This window comes from Malus sylvestris, chromosome 2 (assembly GCF_916048215.2).
Source record: "Malus sylvestris chromosome 2, drMalSylv7.2, whole genome shotgun sequence".
NCBI lineage: Eukaryota > Viridiplantae > Streptophyta > Magnoliopsida > Rosales > Rosaceae > Malus > Malus sylvestris.
In genome coordinates this window covers 14,655,797-14,682,316 of record NC_062261.1, presented here as the reverse complement: position 1 = coordinate 14,682,316, position 26,520 = coordinate 14,655,797, and the positions used below count along the sequence as shown (strand labels likewise).

The 26,520-nt window shown below is 38.9% G+C and overlaps 2 protein-coding genes across 3 annotated transcripts; both read right to left on the bottom strand.

Annotated features, from left to right (window-relative positions):
• Nucleotides 1-4,780: 4,780 nt before the first annotated feature.
• Nucleotides 4,781-7,838, bottom strand: LOC126613943 (probable 2-oxoglutarate-dependent dioxygenase At3g50210). Of its 2 annotated transcripts, XM_050281554.1 has the most exons (12): nt 7,581-7,836; nt 7,371-7,486; nt 7,143-7,261; nt 6,970-7,033; nt 6,743-6,810; nt 6,121-6,179; nt 5,856-6,021; nt 5,706-5,725; nt 5,581-5,627; nt 5,412-5,492; nt 5,232-5,321; nt 4,781-5,086 (listed from the first exon to the last, which is right to left on the bottom strand). In XM_050281554.1, the coding sequence occupies exons 1-12, from the start codon at nt 7,612-7,614 to the stop codon at nt 4,961-4,963; spliced, it is 990 nt and encodes a 329-aa protein (XP_050137511.1). In that variant the 5' UTR covers nt 7,615-7,836; the 3' UTR covers nt 4,781-4,960. The 2 variants fall into 2 exon arrangements, with proteins under 2 accessions (XP_050137511.1, XP_050137510.1); XM_050281553.1 differs by having other exon boundaries at nt 5,856-6,179; nt 7,581-7,838.
• Nucleotides 7,839-23,285: 15,447 nt separating this feature from the next.
• LOC126583099 (protein IRX15-LIKE-like) lies at nt 23,286-24,714 on the bottom strand. Its single transcript, XM_050247401.1, has one exon. It carries the CDS (start codon nt 24,541-24,543, stop codon nt 23,563-23,565), a length of 981 nt encoding a protein of 326 aa, XP_050103358.1. The 5' UTR covers nt 24,544-24,714; the 3' UTR covers nt 23,286-23,562.
• Between the last annotated feature and the right edge of the window lie 1,806 nt (nt 24,715-26,520).

Sequence of the window (26,520 nt, the reverse complement as noted above, 5' to 3'; positions counted from 1 at the left end):
TCTTTATGGTAAATCTTGTCGCATACCCTTATGTTGGTTAGAGGTTGGTGAAAGAGTTTTGGTGGCTCCTGAGATAGTGGAGGAGACTACTCAGAATATTCAGGTGATTAAGTCTAACCTGAAAGCGGCCCAGGATCGACAGAAGAGTCTAGCAGACAGACATGCCATTGACCAGATGTATAATGTAGGTGATTGGGTATTTCTGAAGCTATCACCATGGAAGGGTATTGTGCGGTTTGGGAAGAAAGGCAAGTTGAGTCCTAGGTACATTGGATCGTATATGATCACCGAGCGAGTCGGTGAGGTTGCTTACAGGCTTGAGTTACCTCCAGAGTTATCCAAAGTGCACGATGTTTTTCATGTCTTTATGCTTTGTCATTATGTCTCAGATCCTTCTCATGTGATACCTCATCAACCTCTGGAAATTAATTCAGATTTGACTTATGATGAGGAGCCAGTGACTATGTTGGATTGGAAGGATAAGGTTCTGAGAAATAAGATAGTGCGCCTAGTGAAGGTTTTGTGAAGAAATCATTTGGTGGTGGAAGCCACCTGGGAGACGGATGAGCGTATGAAAGAGATGTATCCAAGGTTATTTTATGATTATTAGTGGATTGTAATTATTATTCAAGTTTAGAGGACAAAATTTTCTTAAGGGGGTAGGTTGTCACAGCCCGTCCCGAGATATTTTTCTTGATGGCGTGCAATGTCAATTCTACCCTTGAGAGTTGAGTTGTGGGTTGTGTAAATAAGCTAAGGATTAAACAATTGAGTTTAATTATTTTCTTCCTAACCTTTTGGACCCTATCTCATCTAGTACTCTAGTTGATTTGGACCCTCATCTAGTATTTCACATTTAATCTCGCACTTACACCTTATCTCATCTAGTACTCTAGTTGATTTGGTTTTTGTTTATTCGTAATTCCTTATATCTCTATTGCTTCTGCACTGTGCACATGGTTACGTCACCCTTACGTGACGGCCAGCATGCCCTGATTCAAGTTGGGGTGTGTCATTATTGCCCAAATGAAGGAAAGATTCATCAAGGGCAATAAGACTAAACACATATCTCCAAATTTTTTCAGTGCACATGAGCTTGAGAAGGCTAAAGTTATTAAAGTCAGACAAATCCGTTCCAATGAAAATCTGGCAAACCTATTCACCAAGTCTCTACCAAAGTGCACGTTTCAGAAGCTAGTGCAGGGAATCAGATTACGTCGACTTACCAATCAGCTAAATTTGAAGAATGCGGAATCAAATGGAGATACAATTCAGGGGGAGCATCTATGATACATGCATGTTGTACTCTTTTTCCTTCGATTAAGATTTTTCCCACTGGGTTTTTCCTATCAAGGTTTTAACGAGGTAACATAAAGCATGCTTAACACTATATCAACAATCCAGGTAAAGTTGTACTCTTTTTCCTCTGCTATGGTTTTTTTCCCATTGGGTTTTTCCAAGCAAGGTTTTAACGAGGCAACTGATGTTGATATGTGGGCATCCAAGGGGGAGTGTTGTAATAATTGTAAGAATGATTGAATGCCCACATGGGAATAGTAGGGAGTTTGTTGTGTGGTACATTTTCAAAAGAGAAAAATCACGGATGTTGTTGGATTTGTCATGGGTGTGACTTTCCATTCACTGTAAACTTACAAATGTGGCTTTATAAATAGATCACTCCATGAGTGATCAACACACAACAATTGAAAGAGAAAATTACCGAAAGCCATAATATCAGTATCCCTCCCCTCCTCCTTTATCTACAATCCTTTTGTGTTAGAGCTACGAAACTAAATAGTATGATATTTCGCACCCGCTTCATTCTTGTCCTTAGCAAAGGTTATCTCTTTAAATTTTTCCTATTTATAACATCTAAAAATAATTTTATTTCGACACTGTAACAAATGTTCCGTTATTTTTGTATTATTTAAACCATGCTAAGTTAATTCAACTTAATCCTGTCACTAAATACAACGGTCAAGTGGTATTCTACTTCATTTGTATGTGAGAATTTTTAAGTTTCGATTCTGGCCATATGTGAATTTGAACCACATTATTGTTAGCCTATTGTGAGGCTAAGTCCGCTATCTCTTCAACGTAGATAATATCATTTGTTAAAAAAAAAATCAGCTTAATCCTGAAGCTAAGTAGGCCGTGCAACAACATGCAGCTGTATATGCAGAAACAGTCCCACAACCTCCAATCCAAAAGGTGGCGATGGTTTGCTTCTCTTTCTCCATCCCATTGTCCGCCCATGAGATTTAAAATCCCCAATATGCACCACCTCCTTCCCAAAACCCTAAAACCCCTCACCGCCACAGAATCCCAAATCCGAACCCGAACTCTCCCTTTGGACCCATTGCAAGACCTCGACGACGCCCTCTGCTCCGACCACCACCAACAACAACAAGAGCAACAAACTTTCTCCTATACGCCGCCGTTGCGCTGCTTAACTGGTGAGTAGCGTATCGAGCGAGCATGGGATCAGTGGTCGAAATTGGGGCGGCCCAAACTGATTGTTGCCCCAAGTACGGGGCCCGATGGTGGACAACTCGGAGCTCCCGTTTCGGATGCTCTGCGGCAAGTACGGGGCCGACGCCGCTCATTTTCACAAAGAGTGAGAAGTACCGGGAGCAAGAATTTACCACTTGCAAGGTAAAATTAATTGAATTTGGCGATTAATGTAGTAATTTTTTGTTAATTGGTGGATTAAATTTTGAGAGTATTGGAAGAGGACCGTCCATTATTTGTTCAATTTTGTGCTAATGATCCTGAAGTTCTGTTGGACACTGCAAAGAGAGTGGAGACTCATTGTGATTATGTCGACATTAATTTGGGGTAATTGCTCATCCAATCTCAGATAATGTTTGTTACGTAATTTATGAATGAAATTATGATTAGGGGTGTTGTGTTTTTAATATAGTGTTAGACTGTTAGTGGGTGATTAACAATGGAGAAATGTTCAAGTGTTGGAGTGAATTCTTGTTTACTTGTTGGCAAAGTATTAAACAAAAAATGTTAAACTAGCATTAGAAACTTACCGCGCAAGCAACTAATTCGAATTCTCGAATATCCTTTTGAGTTAATGTGGAATTTAGGGATTAAAAGCCTCAAGTTGTTTGAGTTAGGGTGAATTTTCGTGCAGGTGTCCTCAGCGTATTGCGAGGCGGGGGAATTACGGAGCTTTTCTGATGGATAACCTTCCTCTTATAAAATCTCTAGTAGAGAACTTGGTTCAAAACCTGAATGTGCCTGTGTCGTGCAAAGTCCGCATCTTTCCAAATTTGGAGGATACGATCAAGTACGCTAGGATGCTAGAGGATGCCGGATGCTCACTTTTAGCTATCCATGGCCGGACCAGAGATGAGAAAGACCAGAAGAAAGTCTAGGCCAACTGGGAAGCCATCAGGGCCGTCAAGAATGCTCTCAGAATCCCTGTCCTTGCCAATGGTAACATCAGGCACATGGATGATGTTCGTGACTGTTTGGAGGCGACTAGTGCTGATGGGGTGCTTTCCGCAGAGTCTCTTCTTGAGAATCCGGCTCTCTTTGCTGGGTTTTGAACTGCTAAATGGGCAGCTGAGAATGAAGAAAGCAGGAAAGATGGGAAGTTGGACCAGGCAGATCTTCTGGTGAAGTATTTGAAGCTCTGTGAACAATACCCTGTGCCTTGGCGGATGATTCGCGCTCATGTGCATAGTATGTTGGGAGAATGGTTCAGAATTCATCCACACATTAGAGAAGACCTCAATGCACAAAACATACTCACTTTTGGATTTCTTTACGATATAGTAGACCGGCTGAGAGAGTTGGGCGTAGGCGTTCCACTTCATCTAAAAGATACCAATGCTGAAACTGTTTCTGCAAATCGGTTGTCTGTATGAATTTTGGGATACTAGCTGAACGAGGTGCTGTTCCCGATATAGGAAAATCTCAGCCATGGCGGAATCAGGAATCGAACTTTCCGTTAGGTTTTCGTCATCATTTTGTTTGAGATTATTAGGTTAGAATGTTGTAACGTTGGATTATAAGATGCACCTCCATAGTATATTGCATTCTTGTGTGATTGCTGATACAGCATCTCAGTCTACGTCCACTAAAAAAAGGAGAAAAATATCCCGTTCTGTGACTAATATTTTCAGATTGCTTCGTGTTTCGGTACCCGAATGAGGACTTGTTCATGTTCATTTAGCTGTATTAAACCTGTTTGGGATCCTATTAAAAAAATTTCATCATATTTTAATAATATTTTTTTAAAACAATTTTCTTTTAAGACTAAAAAATTTATTTAGTATAAAATTTAAAATTATTTTTAAATCTTAAAACTTAAACTGGACAAAGAAATCAAAAAAGGAATTGCATGAGAGGGATAAAGAGGAAAACAGAAGGAGGAAAAAAAATAGAGGATTGGAGAGAAAGAAGGAAGAAAGAGGATTAAAGGAGATAGAAGGAGGAGAGAGAAAGAAAATGATGATCGAAGGAGAAAAGAGAGGAGTTAGAGAGGGGAAAGAAGAGAGAGAATGAAGAAGGCCGAATGGAGGAAAGAGAGGAGAGAGAGAAGAAAAATGAGAGCTAAAAAAAACTCACGTTTAGTGTTTTTAGAGAATAAAATTTTTTTTAGTCTCTTAAGTTTAGTTTTTTAAAATAATTTTATCAAACAAATTTTTAAAAGGAACTTTAACGAAAAGCACCTGGTACTGTTCATTTTAACGAAAAGCCTGAAACTTGAAAAATATTTATAAGTTTTAAAAAATCGAATTCAAGTAAAGTACCAAACACGTCCTAAAAATTTTGTTGGAATTCAATCGATTTCCAATTACAAACCCCCAATCTTGGGGGTAGGGGGTTGGTCATTAGCATTCGATGTGAACCAATTCAAAAAGTAGTTTCACCAAATTAACAGGATTCGTTCACTATATACAATAGATGCTAAGTGCTTCATACACTAATATTTCGACTATTAACCGAAGTTTGTTTGGACCTTGTTAACCAAATGTTCTCCATAAACAGCTCTTTCGAATTTCTTAGATCCACCTGTCTTATCCACACAAAAATCCAAAGGCTCCACTGCTGTATCAAAATTTGTCTGTTAACACACGAAAAAGCATGTACAGAGGAGGTTAGCACCAAAATATGAACAATAACAAAGAGAACAGAAGCTGAAATAACGTGTGGGGAACGCAATACAAGAAGAAAGAACGAGCGAATAAATGAACCAGCTAATCTCATACCTCATAGAAATACGCTACACAGACCCGGTATTTTGGAGCGGTGTTGATAACTTGATGCAAAGTGGAATCGTATAAACCATTCGAGTAAATCTGCACTCATTCCAGGGAGAGAATGACTTAGTACTTAATCCAGGAGTCGGTACAAATGTTAGGAACAATGAATACACAGATTAGTAATACCTTTAGCATGTCTCCGATATTGCAGACAAATGTCCCAGGAACAGGAGGAGCTGATATCCACTCACCGGAATGGTTTCTCACCTTCAACAAGTCATTCAACTCAACTTGTATGGAAACTGGAGCAGCAGGATGCTAACAACATATAACACTAGGAAGGGAATAATCTTACCTGAAGTGCAGTTATATCGTCATCCTGATTAACCAATGTCAATAAACCTGTAATGCAACAATTTAGAAGACTGGGATTTTTTTATTTTCCTAGGCCACTACTTGCTAAAGGCAAACAAAATTTACCATAATCAGTGTGAGCTCCACTGCAATTGTTTGCCCGCCAGACATGATCAGAAGGACGCAATTGGTAGAAAAGAGAGGAAAGGACATCAATAACATATAACTTAGATATAAAGGACAGGGCAAGCATCTTAAGCAGCACTAGAGCATTACCATCCGACGTCATTTTTTGGAATGTCCGAGGCATTTGGAGAGCGTGCAGCTGGGTAACCAATAAGACGCATCACCCAAAATGCATCTCCAGCTCTATCACCTTCAAATTCATATGGTGATCCACCCAGTGCTAAAGCAATTCCACGCATGATCTTTTTTGAAAGGCCTGAAAGGAACGAGAAACAAAAGCTTGTAACCAGGAGAATATGGAAAGATAAAAAGCGTGGAAAAAAGGGAAAAAGTTTGTTATCCATGGAAAACATACATGTGCAAAGGCTGATATATTCCTCCATTAGTACCTTAAATTCTGGGGGATTATCTGGCCTGCACAAAGGATCATAAGTCGAAATGAACAACTTCAGTAACACTATACAAGAATCAGTTGTGAAGTCTAAGTCTATAGTAAGCTCGAAAGGGATAAACATGGAGTATCTAGACCGAACACTAATTCCAGAATAAGCCAACAGAAGGATAGACATGTAGTCGCAATTCAATTTCCAAAACGGTATCAATTTTGTGTACTGTTGAATGAGTCAAGAGCAGCATTGCGATTACAAAACATAAATGAATTTCGTTCAATGGTGATCAGGACAATGGGGTGTTCCACGCCTCCAATCACTACGCAGAACTTTTCTCCTTAAATTTGAACAGCAGTCCTTACTAGGGCTAGACTTGTGCAAAAGCTCTGCTACACTAATTCAACTAAGGTGCGCATACAATTTCATATACAATGTTAGATCAGCTCTATTTTTCATATTTACATTGACAATCTTTTCGTAGTCAAGATAAAGATACAAAATTTACTTGAAATACCAAACTCGAATGCAGTATTCATAAGAAAATCTGTAATAGTATACTTAGCAGGGAAGGCCTTAATTTGTGCCTACCATTGGTTAGGTCCTTCCATTGGTTTTCCAAGATCTCCATACATCCCTGGTTTCAATTCTTTATAGCACTATTACAGGTGAAACAAAATGGTAATCAGTAAGGCAAAAAAAGAAAAGTATACAAAAGCATATTCGCATTACTTTTACAATGGGTAAAAGCGCTTTTAAATAGCTTAATTACTTCTGGCAACGTTTGACTGAAAAGCATTTGTAAAATCAAGACATACATCAATAGCTTCATGCATGTCAGGTACACCTTTGGTAATATTCTCTCCAATTCTCTGATATCCTCTGCATGGAAATCAAGCCTTCTCTTAATACAAATCACACATACACTAATCATCATATATCATAAAATTAATCCTCATTCACAAAGATGCATATATATAATTATATATACCTGAATCCGCTATCAGCAGACATTTTGATGTTGAGTTTTTCTTCGTATGGAAGCTCAAAAAACTTGCGTGTCAGATTCTTGACTTGTTTCAGCAGAGTCTTGGGAATACCATGTCCTTTCTGCCAAATTACAAAAACCACCAACCCCATAAAACTCAAAACCCATGAAAATAAATGGCATATCTTTCATGGGTTTAAACTAAATTCGAGAGAATTTCATTCAAAGTACCACATAGAAAAAGCCAGCTTCTTTACAAGCTCGATCCAATTGTCTGACAACTTGAGCGACATCCGGGTCCTGGCCCATTTTTGGATCATCGGATTTGGCCAAAAGAGGAGCAATATCTGCAGTAAGATCCAAAATTAAATACAAAAATCAATGAAAAATTCAATCTCTGGGTTTTTGGGTACTATTTGATTTGGTTTTTAAACTATTTACCGATGATGGGTATTGACTTGAAGTCGGTGGCCATGGCGGTGACGAACGACGGAGGATGGTAGACTCTCGCAGCAGCTTCAGTACTTGAACACGAGCTGAGAAAAATGTTTAAGAATCGTTTTTAATTGTTGGATTGATTGGAAACAGATAGTAAGCGGTTTGTCCCGTTTCCCTCTGGCCTTTGCTTGTTTCGGTTTTTGCCATATTTGGCTTGTTTTGCTCGGTCTTGTTCTTGTTTTTTTTTTCCCCAAATAGTAAGTAATGCATTTTACAAGTGGGATATATCAACTTTGTAGTCCACTCATATTATATGCACTATTTGTATTTCGAGCATGCGTAAAAATTTGTTACTAAATCATATGATATTTACTAATATTTAATTTCATATGACCTTTCGCACTTTTTATTCAATATGAGAATTGTACCAATCACAATCTTACCAAGTGTATATATTCTTCACCACAATACAAACTTCCCATTAGTGCTGCGGTGCCTTTCTTTTTCCAGCGTGAAAGTTCCACATTTTGAAGGGATACACTCTGGTGTGTAGGTTTCTTTTTCATTGATCTCCCTTCTCCCTAACAACTAATAATTTAACATATTAACACTATCGTTTGTAAAATAAAAAAAGTCACCATATTGTAATATATAATTAATGTATAGGCTTATTTAAGGTCGTACCCCATTCAACTCAAGCTCGCTATCACTTAACCCCTCAAAAGTTTACTACATGTCTTACTATACCCTATTTATAAAACTCAAGCTCGCTCTCACTTAACCCCTCAAAAGTATACTACGGAGGGTGTATTTAATTGAGATTTTGATGGATTTTAATTCTTCTAATGAATTTAGGGGTATTCAATCAAAATTTTAAGTGATTCTCTGAAATTCAATATGTATTAAATCAGGATTTTAAAATAATTTATTAAAATATTTAGAAATATGGGTGTATTCAATTAAGATTTTAAAGATGTTTATAACATTCTAGGAGTATTCAATAGAATTTGATTTTAAAGAATTTGAAAGAGTTGAAGTGTAACAACCCGTCCCAAATTTTACGATTTTATAAATTTTAAAAGAGTGAATTGACGAAAATACCCCTAATGGCGAGAATGTTGACTTTTGTTGACTATCGTGTAGTGAGACGTATGACCCATTCTTTTAGCTCATCCTTGCAATACTTAACGATACAAACGCGTGGGAAGCGAAACCTAATTCAGTGATACGATGAAGATTTTACGAAACATCGATTACCGATGACATTTTAGTAAATTCACTATTCTAGATATGCCATGATTATTTTAATATTTTCAGGGGAGATTTTTCTTTCTTCTTTTCTGTCTGGTGGGAACTCACCCACGTGGAATCCCTACTCCAACTATCTTGTGTCCCCCTATTCTCTTAGACCTCTCATTTTTTAACACCTCACATCTCTCAAACTTTCAACTATTTTCCTCCCTTCTTCCTCAGCAAGCACCGAGAGGATACAACCACGTCGAACCACCACCACCCGTCATCTTCGGTGAGCCAAACCTTCAAGCCACCACCAAATCTCTTTACATCGATGAAGGTTATCAACGTTCCAGCCCATAACTAGAACTAAGGTTATGAACTTGAACCCCATAACTCAACTTCCATATTTTCCCAGCGAGACCATGATTTTCCCGACGAACCTCTGCCGTTCACGGCCATGGTAAGCCTCAGGAATACTCTAAATCTTATACTTTTGTCTTTGTGGTTCTATTCTAAGTGCTTATGTGTTTTGAACTAGTTTTATGATAGAAAATAGCTCGGGGAAACTATTTCCCAAATTCCAGCGGAGTCTGCAAGTTTCAGACCTTTTTTCGACCAAGTCCGACCACGGCGAGAGACCACGATGGTATAATCTTACTCCTTACTCCTTAGCTGTCTTGCTACACAACAGTTAACGAAAGTCAACATTCTCACCTTTAGAGGTTGTGAACACGGAAATTCCTGAAACAAGAACAACGTGTACAAAGAAAGATTTTGGTGTTAATGGATTTGTAGGGTTGCAATCTCTTTATAACTTGATCCTCTGATTCGATCTCCGTAAGGTGTTTATTTGTGGATGTTTTATTGATCTAAGGGCCGTCGAGGCTTGATCTTGGATGAACTGTTGGAAGTTTCTTCAAGAGCCTTCGGGGCTTGATCTTGAAGGTTGAGGGAAGTTTCTTCAAGGTCATTTGGGCTTGATCTTGAAGGTTTGAGGATGAACATATCTTCAAGGGCTTTTGAGCTTGATCTTGAAGAACGGATGTGTGGATTTGTTGATGTTGTTGATCCAAAGGGCCGTTAGGGCTTGATCATAGGATGAACGGAAGATGAATGATAAACATTTTTTTTCAAGGGCTGTCGAGGCTTAATCTTGAATTGGTGGAAGTTCTTCAAGAGCCGTTGGGGCTTGATCTTGAAGGAGAATTTGACGAAGAACGAAGAGGATTTTCTTGATTCTTCGGGATTTGCTTGAGAGCTTTAGAGTTTCAAAGCTTCAAGGTGTTTGTGTGATGTGAATTGGTGTTTTTTTTAAGGATGCTTGATACCTTGATGGAGAAGCCTATTTATAGGCTTTGAGAATGAATCACCACCACAAAATTTTCCCACTTAAGCACCATTACCTAATTTGCCCACTTAATGCAATATTGAAATTGAAGTGGTCTAACATATGACCTAATTTCCCACTTAATACCATTTTAAACTCGAAGTGGTCTAACTTATGGCCTAATTTTTCCACTTGATACAATTTTAAACTTGAAGTGTGTTTACTTTGTCATTGCCCAAATGAGAAAAAGTTGTTTTAATCCGTAATGGATTGAAATGTGCTTACCTTGTCATTGCCTAAAATGAGAAGAAAAACTTGTTTTCATCCATAATGGATTGAAGTGTGCTTGGCAAGGATTGAAGTGTGCTTGCCTTGTCATTGCCCAAAATGAGAAGAAAAACTTGTTTTCATCCATAATGGATTGAAGTGTGATTGCCTTATCATTGCCCAAAAATGAGAAGAAAAACTTGTATAATCCTCCAAGGGTATTTCTTCCAATTTGTTGAGTCACATGCCATGTGTACAATTGTGTGACAAGTAGCGCATCCCATGTATGCCGTGACATATCAAAACTTTAATGCGTTGGTGAAGATTTATTTACCGAAAATTCGTTGTCTACAAATGCCCCCACTTCAAGGCACGTCATATACATGTGCTTGTCACATGTAGAAGATACATTTTGAAGTCCCTTAATGTAGATGTCGATCCAAGGGCCGTCAAGGCTTGATCTTGAATTGGGTTGGAAGTTTCTTCAAGGGCTTTCAGGGCTTAATCTTGAATTCGCCTGGAAGATTTTCTAGTTTCCTCCAATTGTTGATTTTCCACATGCTTAATCTTGAACTGGGCTGGAGGGTTTTCTAGTTTCCTCTAAGGGTCTGAATTTACTTTCCACAGACTTAGTCTTGAACTGAATTTGATTTAAGGGTGGTGGACACTTGATCTTGAATCGGACTTGTGATTTCTTCAAGGGCCTTTGGTGGCTTGATCTTGAAGGATTTGATTCAAGGGTGGTGAATTGGTACGTGCAGTTCACAATGCCTTAGCAAGTCGACTCAAGAATTTAAGGGTCAAAACAAGTCCACCAAATCTAGAGTACTTGCAACCCTGATGATATGAGATACTTTTACTTTTGAAGAAGTAGCGGATGAATCGGCTTTTGTTGTGCTTGTCTCCACATGCTTCAATGTAACATTTTCACTTGCCTTATCTATTCTTCAGGCAAATGTGGTATCTTCTGCTACCTTGTTTATTTCTCCGATAGAGCGATGCTAGGTAAGCAATCAGGGAATGGTTTTAGGCAGTCGGTTCTTAATTGGAAGTTTAACTTCAAGTTCCGACCGATTGCTCTTTTTCTCCTTGTCCTGCAAGTAAGAACAAGGACAATGAAAATGACAGGGAGGAAGCATGATATGATATACTCTTGCTTTAGAAGAAATTGTGGCTATTTGACAGCGTTGCACGGCGAGGCTTTACTCTTTGATGACGGTGCCAGCGAAAGGCTATTGAAACTTTTTGAGCCTTTTGATTAGAACAATAATGCCAAGCTTGGATTTGACTTAGACTCATCCATCTGGATTATGTGGTTCTGCAGGGAAGGGCGTTGTGCTATAGTGATATGTTCTAGCTCATCATTGATCATTATGCTTCAATCTCTTGCAGTATTTGTCCCTGATGTAGGAGTAGAATGCAACCTTTGCATTTAAACGCTCATTCAGAACATTACTTCTCAGTGACAATGAGTACTTGAGAGCAATGCAAGGTAAGCAACCAGGCAAAGGTTCCTGGCAATCAGTTCCAGATCGGAAGTATGATTTCAGGTTCTGACTTATTACTTTCTTTCTCCTTGTCTTGCAGGTAAGAGCAAGGGTAAAGGAAAAGATAGGGAAAAAGCATGATATGAGATACTTTTGCTTTGGTGTTATTTGTTTGCAGAGGTATTCCCGGAGAAGAAGAAAACTGAGTATTTTGAGAGGTTTTGCTTGGAGTGTATTCTCGGAGGTGAGGAAGGGTTGTGCATTTTTGCAGGTCTGCCTTGCTATGGAGGATAAAGATTGACATATATAGGAATTTCCCAACATCCAATAGTGGTACTATTCATTTACTCTTGTCGACAACCGTTGGATAATTTAAACAGTAAGATTCATGCGTCTTCAACTTTGTCAGAAATCCTTGACAAAGTTGCGCGTGATTTCTGGAAAGCTGAGGTTCCGTGTGAAAGGTGTTGACAAATCCAGAAAAGCCGGTCTTTTGAAATTCGGATAGCAGTGCCACTTCGATCTCTGAACAAGTGACCTTGTTTCCTCTTTGATTTCTAAACAGGCCATGTTGCCTCTTTTTTTTTTATAGAGGCATTAATCATGTTCAAAAACACATTTAGAGAGTTGCTGTCTGAAGGAATTTCCCTCTTTTTATATTTCTGAGAATTTGATTTACCCGACCTCTTCTTCCTTCATCATTTTTGCAAATGGCTTGCCCATCTGATCATTGTTTTGATTTGAATGTTGGGAGGATGTTGATATGTCTTCTCCAGACAACATATGGCACCCATCATTCTTATCCCCCACCAGTCCTCTTACAGTTAGGGACTCTGTGATGAAGAATGACATAACCGCTACAGTGGTAACTAGAAATCTTTTCACCCCCAAGGACAATATGATCATTTCCAAGCGGTCTGATGAGCTGGTTGTTCAAGACTTTTTGGCTTTCAGTGATTAGTGTGCGAGCTCTGTATCGAATATGGGCCAACGCCTTCTTGCTCGAACTCGTCAAGTTGAGTCACTGATGACTGAGGTGGTGAGTCTTAAGCAAGAGATTAGAGGGCTTAAACGTGAAAACAAAGAGTTGCACATGCTTGCCAATAGTTACTCGACGAGCATCAAGAGAAAACTTGATAGCTGCAGGAATCCAAAAGTCGGATTCAGAGTGACCATTAGATGTTTATAGCTTTACTCCAGAGGCACCTATTACCTTCGTCCTTTGGAGTTTTACCAAGTGTTGAGGCTCCAAACAATCAACCTCCGGCGCTTCTTCTTCCTGGAGTTTCGTCGAATGATGAGGCGCCACCTGATCAACCTTTGTGAAAAATCCCTCTTGTTTTTTTTTTTTTTTGTATAAAGAAATTGTAATAAGATTGACTTTCATTAGTCAAGTATTTAATAAAACCCTTATTTTTTATTTTGATGTGATTGAACTCGAAAATTGAACGTTCGAGTTGTCTACGTACCCCTCCAAAGAAGAGATCAAGTCATAACGTAGTTCAAATGCTTTTTTTTTTTTTGTGCCTTACGCAGTTTATGCTCTTGCGGGCTAGGAGCATGGCTTCTTCTCAGGCATATTACCAATTCAAGAACTTGCCGTTTATGGGGCCGATCCTTAAGCCATCTTCTTCCATGATCTTGTAAACACCATTTGTGTAGACCTCTTATACTACGTAAGGTCCATCCCACTTCGAGGTGAATTTGCTTCTTGTCTTGTGTATCATGATGGTAGGCCTAAGCAATGCAAGGACGAGATCTCCCACTTGAAAAGAACGATGGCGAACTTTCTTGTTGAAGGCCTTAGGGAGTCATGCTTGATAACACTCAAAATGCTACTGAGCTTCAAGCCTTCTTTCATCCAGCGCTTTCAACTCCTAAAGATGCAACTTTGTATTCTCTTCATCAGTCAGGCCTTCTTGTATAGCCATCCTCAATGTGGGTGTAGACAACGAAATTTCGGTAAATAAATCTTCACCAACACATTAAAGTTTTGACGTGTCACGGCATACATGGGATGTGCCACATGTCACACAATTGTACACATGGCATGTGACTCAACAAATTGGAAGAAATACCCTTGGATCATCAAACAAGTTTTTCTTCTCATTTTTGGGCAATGACAAGGCAAGCACACTTCAATCCATTATGGATGAAAACAAGTTTTTCTTCTCATTTTGGGTAATGACAAGGTAAGCACATTTCAATCCATTACGGATCAAAACAAGTTTTTCTCATTTGGGCAATGACAAAGCAAGCACACTTCAAGTTTAAAATTGTATCAAGTGGGAAAATTAGGCCATAAGTTAGACCACTTCAAGTTTAAAATGGTATTAAGTGGGAAATTAGGCCATATGTTAGACCACTTCAATTTCAATATTGCATTAAGTGAGAAAATTAGGTAATGGTGCTTAAGTGGGAAAATTTTGTGGTGGTGATTCATTCTCAAAGCCTATAAATAGGCTTCTCCATCAAGGTATCAAGCATCCTAAAAAAAACACCAATTCACATCACACAAACACCTTAAAGCTTTGAAACTCTAAAGCTCTCAAGCAAATCCCGAAGGATCAAGAAAGCCCTCTTCGTTCTTTGTCAAATCCTCCTCAAGATCAAGCCCTAACGACCCTTGAAGAACTTCCACCAATTCAAGATCAAGCCTCGACGGCCCTTGGAAAAATTGTTCATCATTCATCATCCGTTCATCCTATGATCAAGCCCCAATGACCCTTTGGATCAACAACATCAACACATTCGTTCTTCAAGATCAAGCCCAAAAACCCTTGAAGATCTGTTCATCCTCAAACTTTCAAGATTAAGCACAAAAACCTTTGAAGTCCCTCAACCTTCAAGATCAAGCCCCGAGGGCTCTTGAAGAAACTTCCAACAGTTCATCCAAGATCAAGCCTCGACGGCCCTTGGATCAACAAAACATCGACAAATCAACACCTTACGGAGATTGAATCAGAGGATCAAGTTATAAAGAGATTGTAACCCTACAAATCCATTAACACCAAAATCTTTCTTTGTACACGTTGTTCTTGTTTCAGGAATTTCCGTGTTCACAAATTTGGCACGCCCGGTGGGATAATCTCTACCTCTCATCTATTTCTCTATTCAAGGAAATCAAAGCACACCTTCGAAAATCAAATGGCATCAAGGAAGGTTCAAGCGGTTCTCGTAACCAACACGAAGAACAAAAACATCCTCGCCGTAAGTGGTGACACTTCGGGCATCACAACCCGAAGCAAGGCAAGAGATCTCTCTGCCGCAGCTTCCACCTCTACATTAACTTTGCCGAGGGAATAAGAGAACTCGAGGCATGAGCCTGTGATCACCCTGGCCTCGCTAAGGGCACCAAGGGAAGAAAGTTCAAAAAAGTACTCCGAGTCCATACTCTCCGACGCTGACTCAAGCAGCAGCTTAGCCATGCAAGTCATGACCACATGAGCGACTTCAATTGAGGAGCAGCTAGCTCAAATGAATGAAATGATCGCAAAGCTCACACGGACTGTGGAGAAGAAAGACTTGCAAATCGCCGCACTCGCCAACCAACTGGAGGCACATCAACACATGAAAGTCAATCACAGGAATAATGAGCTAATCACCGACTTCAAGAAGGATAAGGTGTTCGCCCCTAATGTAGACAAGATTGGGAAGAAACCTGCCAAAGAAGCTTTTACCGTCAACATTACCCCTATCAAGACCTCATCCATGCCCATCAAGATCTCCTTCAAGAACAAAGCAAATGAAATAAATAGAGGTAAGCCTGCTCGTACCCAAGACAGTTACAAAAACACCTTGAAAGAACTAGAGCAGAAAACGTACCCTTTTCTTGACTCTGACATGGCTGCAATGTTAGACGATTTACTAGAAAAGAAGGTGATCGAGCTACTCGAATGCAAGCGTCCCGAAGAGATAAATCGTGTAAACGATCCTAGGTACTGCAAGTACCATCGTATCGTAAGCCATCCTATTGGCAAGTGCTTCATCCTCAAAGAACTCATCATGAAGCTAGCACAACAATGGCAAATCGAGCTCGACCTTGAAGACACGGCCGTAACGCATACTACTACGATTGCATTTAGATCCTTTGATCCCGTGCCTCTCCAAGTGACACCTGACCATTCCCGTCCATGCTCAAGCTACATGACACATTCTGCACAACCATCACTGCGGGCAAACAACCAAGATGTACCTATAGACGGTGAAGAAGGGTGGAAGTTGTTGACCTACAAAAAGACAAGGAAACCAAGACGACAAGCCACACGGCCAAACATAGAGCAAGGGAGAAAACACCGCTGATGTAACAATAGAAAACTTAAAGGAAACGTAAGAGCTGCTAAGCCAACATACGTTGGGGAACTTATGGAGCAAGAGCCACTCATTCTCGTCTTCTTGCACGAGCACTTCCCGAATGACTTCTTCCAACAGTGCACTATCGCTGCCTGTCACATGGTTGAAGTAGAGATAGAAGAACAACGTGTACAAAAAATTTTTTTAGTGTTAATGGATTTGTAGGGTTACAATCTCTTTATAACTTGATCATCTGATTCGATCTCCGTAAGGTGTTGATTTGTCGATGTTTTGTTGATCCAAGGGTCGTCGAGGCTTGATCTTGGATGAACTGTTGGAAATTTCTTTAAGAGCCCTCGGGGCGATCTTGAAGGTTGAGGGAAGTTCATTCAAGGGCTTTTGGGCTTGATCTTGAAGGTTTGAGGATGAACAGATCTTTAAGGGCTTTTGGGCTTGAACTTGAAGAACGGATGTGTGGATTTGTTGATGTTATTGATCCAAAGGGCCGTTGGAGCTTGATCTTAGGATGAACAGATGATGAACGATGAACACTTTTTTTCAAGGGATGTCGATGCTTGATCTTGAATTGGTGGAAGTTCTTCAAGGGCCATTGGGGCTTGATCTTGAAGGAGGATTTGACGAAGAATGAAGAGGGCTTTCTTGATCATTCGGGATTTGCTTGAGAGCTTTAGAGTTTCAAAGCTTCAAGGTATTTCTGTGAAGTGAATTGGTGTTTTTTTTTTAGGACGCTTGATACCTTGATGGAGAAGCCTATTTATAGGTTTTGAGAATGAATCACCACCACAATATTTTCCCACTTAAGCATCATTACCTAATTTTCCCACTTAATGCAATATTGAAATTGAAATGGTCTAACATATGGCCTAATTTCCCACTTAATACCATTTTGAACTTGAAGTGGTCTAACTTATGGCCTAATTTTCCCAGTTGATACAATTTTAAACTTGAAGTGTGCTTGCTTTGTCATTGCCCAAATAAGAAAAAGTTGTTTTGATCTGTAATGGATTGAAATGTGCTTACCTTGTCATTGCCCAAAATGAGAAGAAAAACTTGCTTTCATCCATAATGGATTGAAGTGTGCTTGCCTTGTCATTGCCCAAAATGAGAAGAAAAACTTGCTTTTATCCATAATGGATTGAAGTGTGCTTGCCTTGTCATTGCCCAAAATGAGAAGAAAAACTTGTTTTCATCCATAATGGATTGAAGTGTGCTTGCCTTGTCATTGCCCAAAAATGAGAAGAAAAACTTGTTTAATGATCCAAGGGTATTTCTTCCAATCTGTTGAGTCACATGCCATGTGTACAATTGTGTGACACGTGGCGCATCCCATGTATGCCGTGACACGTCAAAACTTTAATGCATTGGTGAAGATTTATTTACCGAAAATTCGTTGTCAACAGGGGCATTTTCATCAATTCACTCTTTTAAATTTATAAAATCATAAAATTTGGGACGGGTTGTTACATGAAGAATTAGAGAGAATTTGAGAGATTTCATAGTGTACTTTAAGCATTCACAAATCTCACCTCTCCCATGAAATTTTGAGAGAATTGAATCAAAATTTTACATGGAATCTCTAAATAAATTAAACTCCATAAAAATCCATTAAAAAATCTCTCAAATTCCCAATTAAATACACCAAAGTTAGGATTCCATCATAAAACCAATTGGCAATATGAGAAGCAACCCAACCTTTTGTAAGACATGTCTTACTATATCCCATTTCTATAAATTCAGTCAAAGTAAACGTTAGAATGGCATATCACATATGTGGTTCATATTTAAGAAATACAAGGGGTATTTAAAATAAAATAAAATAAATAAAAAAATAAAAAAGTAGGATTTTATGAGAAATGGGTTGCCACCAGATGGTGAAACCATCAACTCTGCCATGGTGGAGGGAGGAGTACACGTGGATAGATCTGACAATTTTTTTGTACGGCTAACTAAACTAGGAGTCGATCTCATATAGCTTTTAGAGACTTTATAAAGTCCAAGTAATTTTTTTACTAACTGTAAAAATTTGAGCGTGGTTAGATCTAAACAGGGTAATGAATTATATCTTGTGTGTAAAAATAACACACATGACTTATGTAAGTTATGTCACTCGATTGGGTTGATTTTACTGATTTCTTGCATGTGTGGATCCTTCATAAGACCAATGTGTTAACTTACAAGCGATATTGCACGATAATATTATATTTGAGCATAATTGTAACACAATAATATATTTGACAAAATATTTTATTGAGGTTGAGGCAATGTGGCTAGGAAGTCAAGATTAATTAGGTAAAGTGGCGCATGAACTTATCTTGTCTTAGGAAAACAAATGTTTGTATCTACTACCGTTTGCATATGAAAGAAAATATTCTTAAAGATTATAGAGAAGACTAAAATATATGTAAGGGACGATTACACAACAAGATTTCTAGCATTGTAGTTCGAAAAAATATTATGTAAAACAATCGTAAAACAATCTAAATATTATAGAAAAGAACAGATACATATAACGGTCCCCCTTGTTATAGAAAAAGGCAATGCCTGCACACATAAGAGAAAAACAGGCAATGACTCAATGAATAGGTTGTTTTTTGTAAAAGTATGCGTCAATCTTTTGATGAAAATTGTCATGTTTATTCTACTGTTACATTCAAATAATACCACATATATTACCATATATATACAATGTAGATATGTATGATAATTCAGAAATCAAAATAGCCATCTATACCATTTTAATATATATTCCTCTCATAGTCTCATTATCCCGGGTGGGTGATGGAGGAGGAGGGGTGGGTGAAGCCGTGAAGGGAAGGGATGAGACAATGACGAAGGAATTGGCAAGTGGGTTCCATTTGTGCCAGTTGTGCCAGATCATAAGGTTTAACCGATCGGACTTGAGAGCACTTCCACTGTGCTCTTTTGCTCTGTGGACACACTCCATTTGCAATCCAATCCCCTCTCAAAGTGGCGTCAGCTCATTCCAACAAGATTTCAGACGGTGGGGCCTGCGTTGCAGCCCACTAAGTAGCAGTTGAATATGGACCGTTTGATTTCCAGATCAACGGTTCAGATTTTTTTCATTTTAAAAATTAAAAAATAAGAAAAAAACAGAAATGTTTCACGAGGACACGTGTCACAATCTGGATGGTTGAATTTCAAATTTGTTTGTAATCCAACAATTCAGCTTAATTAAGTTAATAAAAAATTAAAAAAAAATAAAAATCCAAAAAAATTTCAAAACAAATTTAAAAAATTATAATTTTATTTTCTATAAATATCTTATCATTTCTCCCACCTTACACCACATTTCAATATTTTCAACAATTCTAAATATGGAAGTCGCGACAGAATTGGTTAAAAATCTTATCAAAATCTATCTACAAAAATTGTACTTTCGAATAATGACACATGGGACGTGACGAGATCGGTTAAAAATCCTATCCAAAATTAAAAATATTTTTATTATTTTAGAACATAAAAAATAGGGTAAATTACATAGTAGCCCCTCAGGTTTGAGGTCTATTACAATCTCATACAACATCTTTAAAACATTTCACTTTCATACCTCACGTATTATTTTATTTCAAAATAGTACCTCCGTTATATTTTCCATCCATTGATCCGTTAAGTGCTGACGTGGCTACCACATTTGAGCCACGTGGCTGCCAAATGTGTGCCACGTGGCAAAAATAATATTATTTTTTATTATTTTTTTTAAAACATGAATCTTCTAAAAAAAAAAAAAAAAAAACTCAAAAAAAACCCCATCCCCGTGCACCCCCAACTAGAAACCCAGGAAGCAACCCTTCCCCACCCCCAACGAACCAGAAACCCAAAAAGGAAAACCCCACCCCCCCTTCACCCGCCCGTTTGCACCCTTCCACCACCTATCGCCGGCAACAACTCCAAGGATGGGTGTCTCCAGCTTTGGCCTTCAGCTCGAAAATTACCTCATCGATTATCAGAAGAGCACGACATCAAAAGTCCCGCCGCCAAGGTTGAAAATCAAGATGTGCTGCTCGCCCTTTCTCGACACCTTCTTGTCGAGCCATAGCAAATCCAAATCCCTTCACCGCTCATCCGTCCCTCCCCCACGCACCAATTGATTTAGTTGGGTATTTGAATTCAAACTGGGTATTTGAGTTCGAACCTATAACCAAAATCCAACTGGTATTTTATTGCGAACCCAAAATTAAAAAATTTTGAAATCCCAGATCTGCCTAAGAAAGAGATGGTGGGGAAAATGGGTTTTTGGATGGGTTCGCGTTCGATGCCACGCTGTTGATTACAGAAAAGGAATTGATGGCTAAAGTTGAAATCTATTGAAGATGATGGGAAGGGGGTGGTTCGAACTTCATATCTTTCCTTCTCCCTCCAGAGCCTCCCAGCTTCATATCCTTCTTCTCCAGCCCACCCTTTCCTTACTTCCTCTCTTCTCTTGGCCTCCGCCCACCCCTCACTCTCATCTCCGGCGTCTCCACCTCACTCTCATCTCTCTTCTTCTCTAGTAGCTACTCGACTCCCCCGCTTCCCTTGACCAGCTCCGCCTCTTCGACCTCTGCCCACATTTTAATTTGTTTTCAGATGCAAACCAAACCCAGTAATCAAAACTACATAACCCAATAAACCAACAAAAATACATCAATAAGCCCAAGTAAGAAAAGAAAACATATGAGATTTTTCAATTTTGTGAGATAGAAGGTTGAGTGGGTCATCTTGGTTTGTGGATCTTAATTTGGTATAAGCGAAAGAGAGATGAGATTTTTGTGCGGGAGAGGAGAAGTGTTGCAGCCAACGACGTGGTGTGGTTAACAGGATTACACCGGAAGCGAGGAAGATGAGGGTTGGGCAGAGGTTGATGTCTGGGCAGCGAGGAAGATGAGGGACGGGATTACTCCGGCATGGTGGTGGTTGATGGATCGGTGTAAGACTGGGTTTGGGGAAGGAAGATGAAGATTGAATGAGGGGCTCTTTCTCCTACAACTGGGTTTTTTAGGGTTTTGGGTGGGGTGGGGGGGGGAGGCCAAGAGAAGAAAGACAGTACGGAAATGGTGGGCTGGAGAAGGAGAAAGAAGGATATGAAGTTGGGTGGAGATGAAGATGATGACTTTTAATGGTTTTTTTTTTTTTAATAAGGTTAATATTATAATATTTTTAATGTATAAAAAATTATTATTTTTCCACATGGCAGCCACATCAGCACAAATGTGGCAGCCACATCAGCATTTAACAAACTAGTGGATGGAAAATCTAACGGAGGTGTTATTTTGAAATAAAATGGTACTTGATGTATGAAAGTGAAATGTTTTAAAGTTGTTGTATGAGGTTGTAATAGACCTCAAACCTGAGGGGCTACTATGTAATTTACCCTAAAAAATACTAAATTTTATTGCCTATTGCCATAGCTATTCAGTTTAGGAGTAGAGATGCAGAAGACAATTATTGTTCATTAAAAGTAGTTACTTTTCACCGGAGGGGATTGAATTGCCTATTGCCAAGGGAAGCCTTTACACATTGGAAGTGCTCTAAACGGAAATAGGGCATAGTGAAAGAGATTAGTATATACACTTGTTGGGGGTTAAGCGAGAAAAATGAGTTTCAGGAAAAAAAGTGAGAGCGAGTTTGAATTTTAGGAGGTGTTACCGTAAATAAGCCTAATGTATATCAACGTAAAGAAGTCAATTATGATACATGCATTTACTTAATACATTCACCATTTAACGATCATATATATGACCATATCTAACAATGACCAAAGTGCATGTACTGTAACCAAATCCCAAAATTATAAATGATAGGTCCCCAACAATTACTCTAATATCTTGCACGATAAACGCTTTTGTTTTTGTAATAAGCTTGAGCAGTTGAGCTCGGTTTGCCGATAAGGTTGGTACATGGTTGTTTGAATTTGGTTCACTTAACATGTCAAACAATTGAAAATCTGATGTAGTTGGAGCTATCATTAATCAATTAATTATGTTATTATCTCTATGCTTACGGCATACATGGATTGGAATTTTAACGAATTATTTGTTTGTTTGATCCTATTTCTTTGACCATCTGTGTATGGGGGAGACAAACTCCCCATTACCAGGAGGAATAGATGATACCACCAAGGTAGTTTGTTAGAGCATCTCTAATGCAAACTCTAAATGAGGTCCGGTATAGTCCTTAAATATAGGGACAAAAGGTTTTTAATGGGTCGGAATACAAGTCTTTAAAATATCTAAATATATAGGGACTCGTTGAATAACTCAAAAAAATCCTCAAATATAAGGGCTATGTATAAAAACTTAAAGAGTGGGCCCACTGTTGATTTTGAATAGAAAACACTACTCACTTGTGAATGCTACACAATAGCTTCTTTTTTTGTTTTTGTCTTGATTTTGAACCCACCCATGTGAATGCTAGTAGCCATTCTTGTAGCTTTCCTTTTTCTTTTTCTTTTCTTGAACCGTTGTGAAACCACCGATAAAGATAGCTTTTTGGGTTTTATCAACGGCTATAATACTCCAAATATTTTAGGTCCTACATTTAGAGATTATATTACATATAAGGGCCTTCCGTTGCAAACATATTCCTTTGAGGACCCAAATATTCTCTTAAAGTCTCTAAATAAATCCTTAAAATTGGTGATGAGAATCCCTAAATAGGAACTCCCATTCAAGATGCTTTTATAGAACTGTGAGGACTCTCACATCACCAAGACATTAATACAACGACTCATTCTAGAGAGAAGTGTTAATCAAACACAAATCCAAAAAATTAAGATGTAAATATGAAAATAGAAACGTTAATTCACCCTTCCACACTTTCTCCTACACTCCTTTAGCAAAATAATTTCCACACTCTGCTTTGATTGACCCAATTTTTTAACGGAGTTCGAATACTGATTTTGAAGTGCAGAATAACAAATTGAGAATTTTTTTTTGGGTCAAACGATAGATTTTGTTAGATTATATGTTAGATTAGTCACTAACGGAATTCAGACTCATGCCGTCCTGTACGAGCTCAACTTCTTTCCACCACTGTAATAAATGACCACTTGCACAAATTGAGATGTTGAATAATAGCTTGGACGAAAACTGAATTTCATATTTTCATTTCAGTGTAATAAAAATTACACTTGTGCTTGCATTTCCAAAAAAGAGTATTATTTTTACACCCCACCCATGAAAAAAAAGGAAAAAGGAAAAAGAAATTCTAAAAATTAAAAAACCAAAATCAACATAAATATTCACCCACGCTTAGTGCTTACCTCTTTTGTATGCCACATAATTCCAAATAACACTTGCTGAATCTTGCATGATGATGATTATTACTACCAAATTTAAACACCCACCATCACTAATTAAGACGATGCTGAAGAAGAAGAAGCAGAAGATTTCTTTGCTGCTGACGAAGACGAAGTCGTGCGGTTGCCGCAGAACTGAAAGCTGCTCTCGTCCATTCTCTCCAACACGTAATGCCCCATCGTCTCCGTCGCCTCCACCAAATTCTCCCGACACAAAAACTCGTTCCCAGCAACCCTCACCTCCGTCCCGCCAATATCATGCACAAACACGTGCGTCTTCCCGTTCCCGCCCTTCTTGCTCCTCGCCAGCACCCCCGACGTGAATATCGGCATCACTCTCCCGGGCGCGTCCGGCCACCCGCCACGGGGCCCGTCCACCAGGATCACGTCCCACTCGACCTCGTACACGTGGTTGGGCAGGTCGTTAATCCCCAGCTTGCACTCGGAGAAGAGCAGATTCTGCACCGGACGGCACTCGTTGCGTATTTGCTCTTTTGCCACGGCGATGAGCTCCTTGGTTTCCTTCACCTTTGTCGTGTACTGCACGTCGTAGGCGTCGATTTCGGGGTGCTTCTCCTCCATGTAGGCGGCGTAGTACCGGTTCTCGTCGATGTACACGGTACGGCCGTTGTTGTTTAGGGCTTTCCACAGTAAGGTTTCGTGGGTAAGCCCGAAAATGAGGAAGTTGCATGGGGTGGAGCATTTTCGGAGCGCATCAGAGATGGGCTTGATGTCGGCGTACGGCATTTTGAACGTGTCGTTGGATTTGGATGCGTAGTGGAGGAGGGTGTTGATGACTGTGGTGGGGAGCTGTGGGGCGGCGGTGTTAGTGGCGGTTATTGTGGCGGCGGGGATTGTGGTTGTCGTGGTGGTGCTGGTGGATGAGTACGCGTATAAGCCGCTTGTGTAGACGATTGTGAGGAGGAAGGCGAGTGTGAACAATGACATGAAGGCCAGAAGCCATAGGCGGTTGGAGTTTCCTTGCTTTTGGATGTAAGGATGGAGAAGGATCAGCTTTGTGTTGGTATTGTTCTTCATTTTTTGGGAATTTTACTTGGATTTCTTCAGAGATCACAGAGAGAGAAAGAGAGGTTGATTAATTTGTGTTGCAACTGATCACCTGAGTCTCTCTCTCTCTCTCTCTCTCTCTCTCTCTCAACCAAGTAATTTCTGAGGAGAATATTGGAGAGGGAATGATTTTTAAAGAATGTGTAGAATAAGCAAGCAGAAATTTGAAGCAATGTTGGATGAAGAAATTGAGGGTGACCTTCCAATCACCCTCTTAGCATTCCACAAATAAAATTACAAAATAATTTACAATAAAATGATTTGTTTATTGTTGTTTCAGAGATGTTTAACTGTTGTTTAGTTGGTGGTTTGTTTGCATGTAATATTTTGAATTATTTTATGTGTTTTTGTAATGTGTGCATGTTTTGTGGGAGTGGGAGGAGAAAAACAATGGGGGAGTTGGTGGGTATAAGTTTTGGGTAATGTTAAGGAGATTAAATTTGTAGTCTAAAATTTGAAAAGTAAATGATATGGAAGTGAATGATTGATTTATTACTTAAACATTGATAAGCATGCTAATTCTTATTGGTGACACACTATTTAGTTTACAAATTTGGTGTTCAAATTTAATCTTTGTAGCATTGGATTGACCACATAACTAATTACAAGCATGAAGTCACTTTACCTTGTACGATTTAGGTTCCCTTCTCAAGTAACCTCTTTGAATATGCAAACTTTGTCAAATAAGTTGGTGCCTTTGAAGATGACTACTTACCTGATTCAAGAACTGTCTGTTCCATTCTTACTGAATATATTAAACATGTTCTAGAATTATTAGAATATGTTAGATTTTATGTTCGTGTTTCAAATTATGTTCTACCAAATAATTTGAGTGAGACTTGGGAACTCATTATGAATATGACAATATTAACCTTTTTTTAGTATTGTTTTCACTTGTTTTGTTTTGCATTGATACCTATTTTTGAATCAATTAAAAGTCTCATATCCGCATTTCACAAAAGAAAGCATAATTTATATAAAATGATTCCACTTCTAAGTAAATCAAGTCTGTTTGCATAAAAGTTCCACACCTATTGCTTACACGAGTGATTAGGTAAGAACAATATCTATGCTATCGGTGATACATTGCAACCCGTCTCTCTGAAACTACAATGCCAATCACCAAAGGTTGTTTACGGATAATACTTCCATCCTTCCTTGAAAAGACTTTCTTCCTTACTCCCTAATGTTACATCATTTCTATGTACAAACGTCATAATTTAAATTGTTTATTCTCTATATCACCATGTAAAGAGCAGCTTTATTAAAAAATCATTCGATTACAATTTAGTCATCCTTACGTGTCGAACAAATTAACAATTATGAATAAAAGGGAATCAACAGTTCCAAACCGATTATGAATAAAACAAGTTTTATTAGATTATGTGGTATTATATTCTAATTATGTTTTACCAAATATATGAGTGAGACTTGGGAACTCATTATGTAACATCCCACATCGCCCAGGGGAGTGATCCTTAAATATATATGTTTGTACCATACTTGACCAATCCCGAAACTACCGAGCACCGGCCAACGCTATACTGTCAAGGAAGAGTTCCCCTCCGACCAGGAGGCCAATCACTACTCGACACGTGTCAAGATTAGAAGCCAATCAGAGCGCAGCACGTGTCGACATCAAGAACCAATCACAACATGACACATGTCAATGTGACAAAGCTACAAGTTTTTCTATAAATAGGGGTCATTCCCCCACAATATTGCCTAATGCCATTTTGTGTTAAATCATTCACAAGAACTCACTAAATTGAGAGCTTGATCCTTTGTACTTGTGTAAGCCCTTCACTACTAATAAGAACTCCTCTACTCCGTGGACGTAGCCAATCTGGGTGAACCACGTACATCCTGTGTTTGCTTCTCTGTCTCTATTCATTTACGTACTTATCCTCACTAGTGACTGAAGCAACCAAGCAACCAAGCGAAGGT

Excerpts from the sequence above, each read along its gene's own strand:
- LOC126583099 (XM_050247401.1), bottom strand. The coding sequence starts at position 24,543 with ATGAAGAACAATACCAACACAAAGCTGATCCTTCTCCATCCTTACATC.
- LOC126613943 (XM_050281553.1), bottom strand. The coding sequence starts at position 7,614 with ATGGCCACCGACTTCAAGTCAATACCCATCATCG. Across the intron at positions 7,262-7,370 it reads AAGCTGGCTTTTTCTATGTG|AAAGGACATGGTATTCCCAA; the intron begins GTACTTTGAATG and ends GTAATTTGGCAG. Across the intron at positions 6,811-6,969 it reads ACATGCATGAAGCTATTGAT|TGCTATAAAGAATTGAAACC; the intron begins GTATGTCTTGAT and ends CACCTGTAATAG.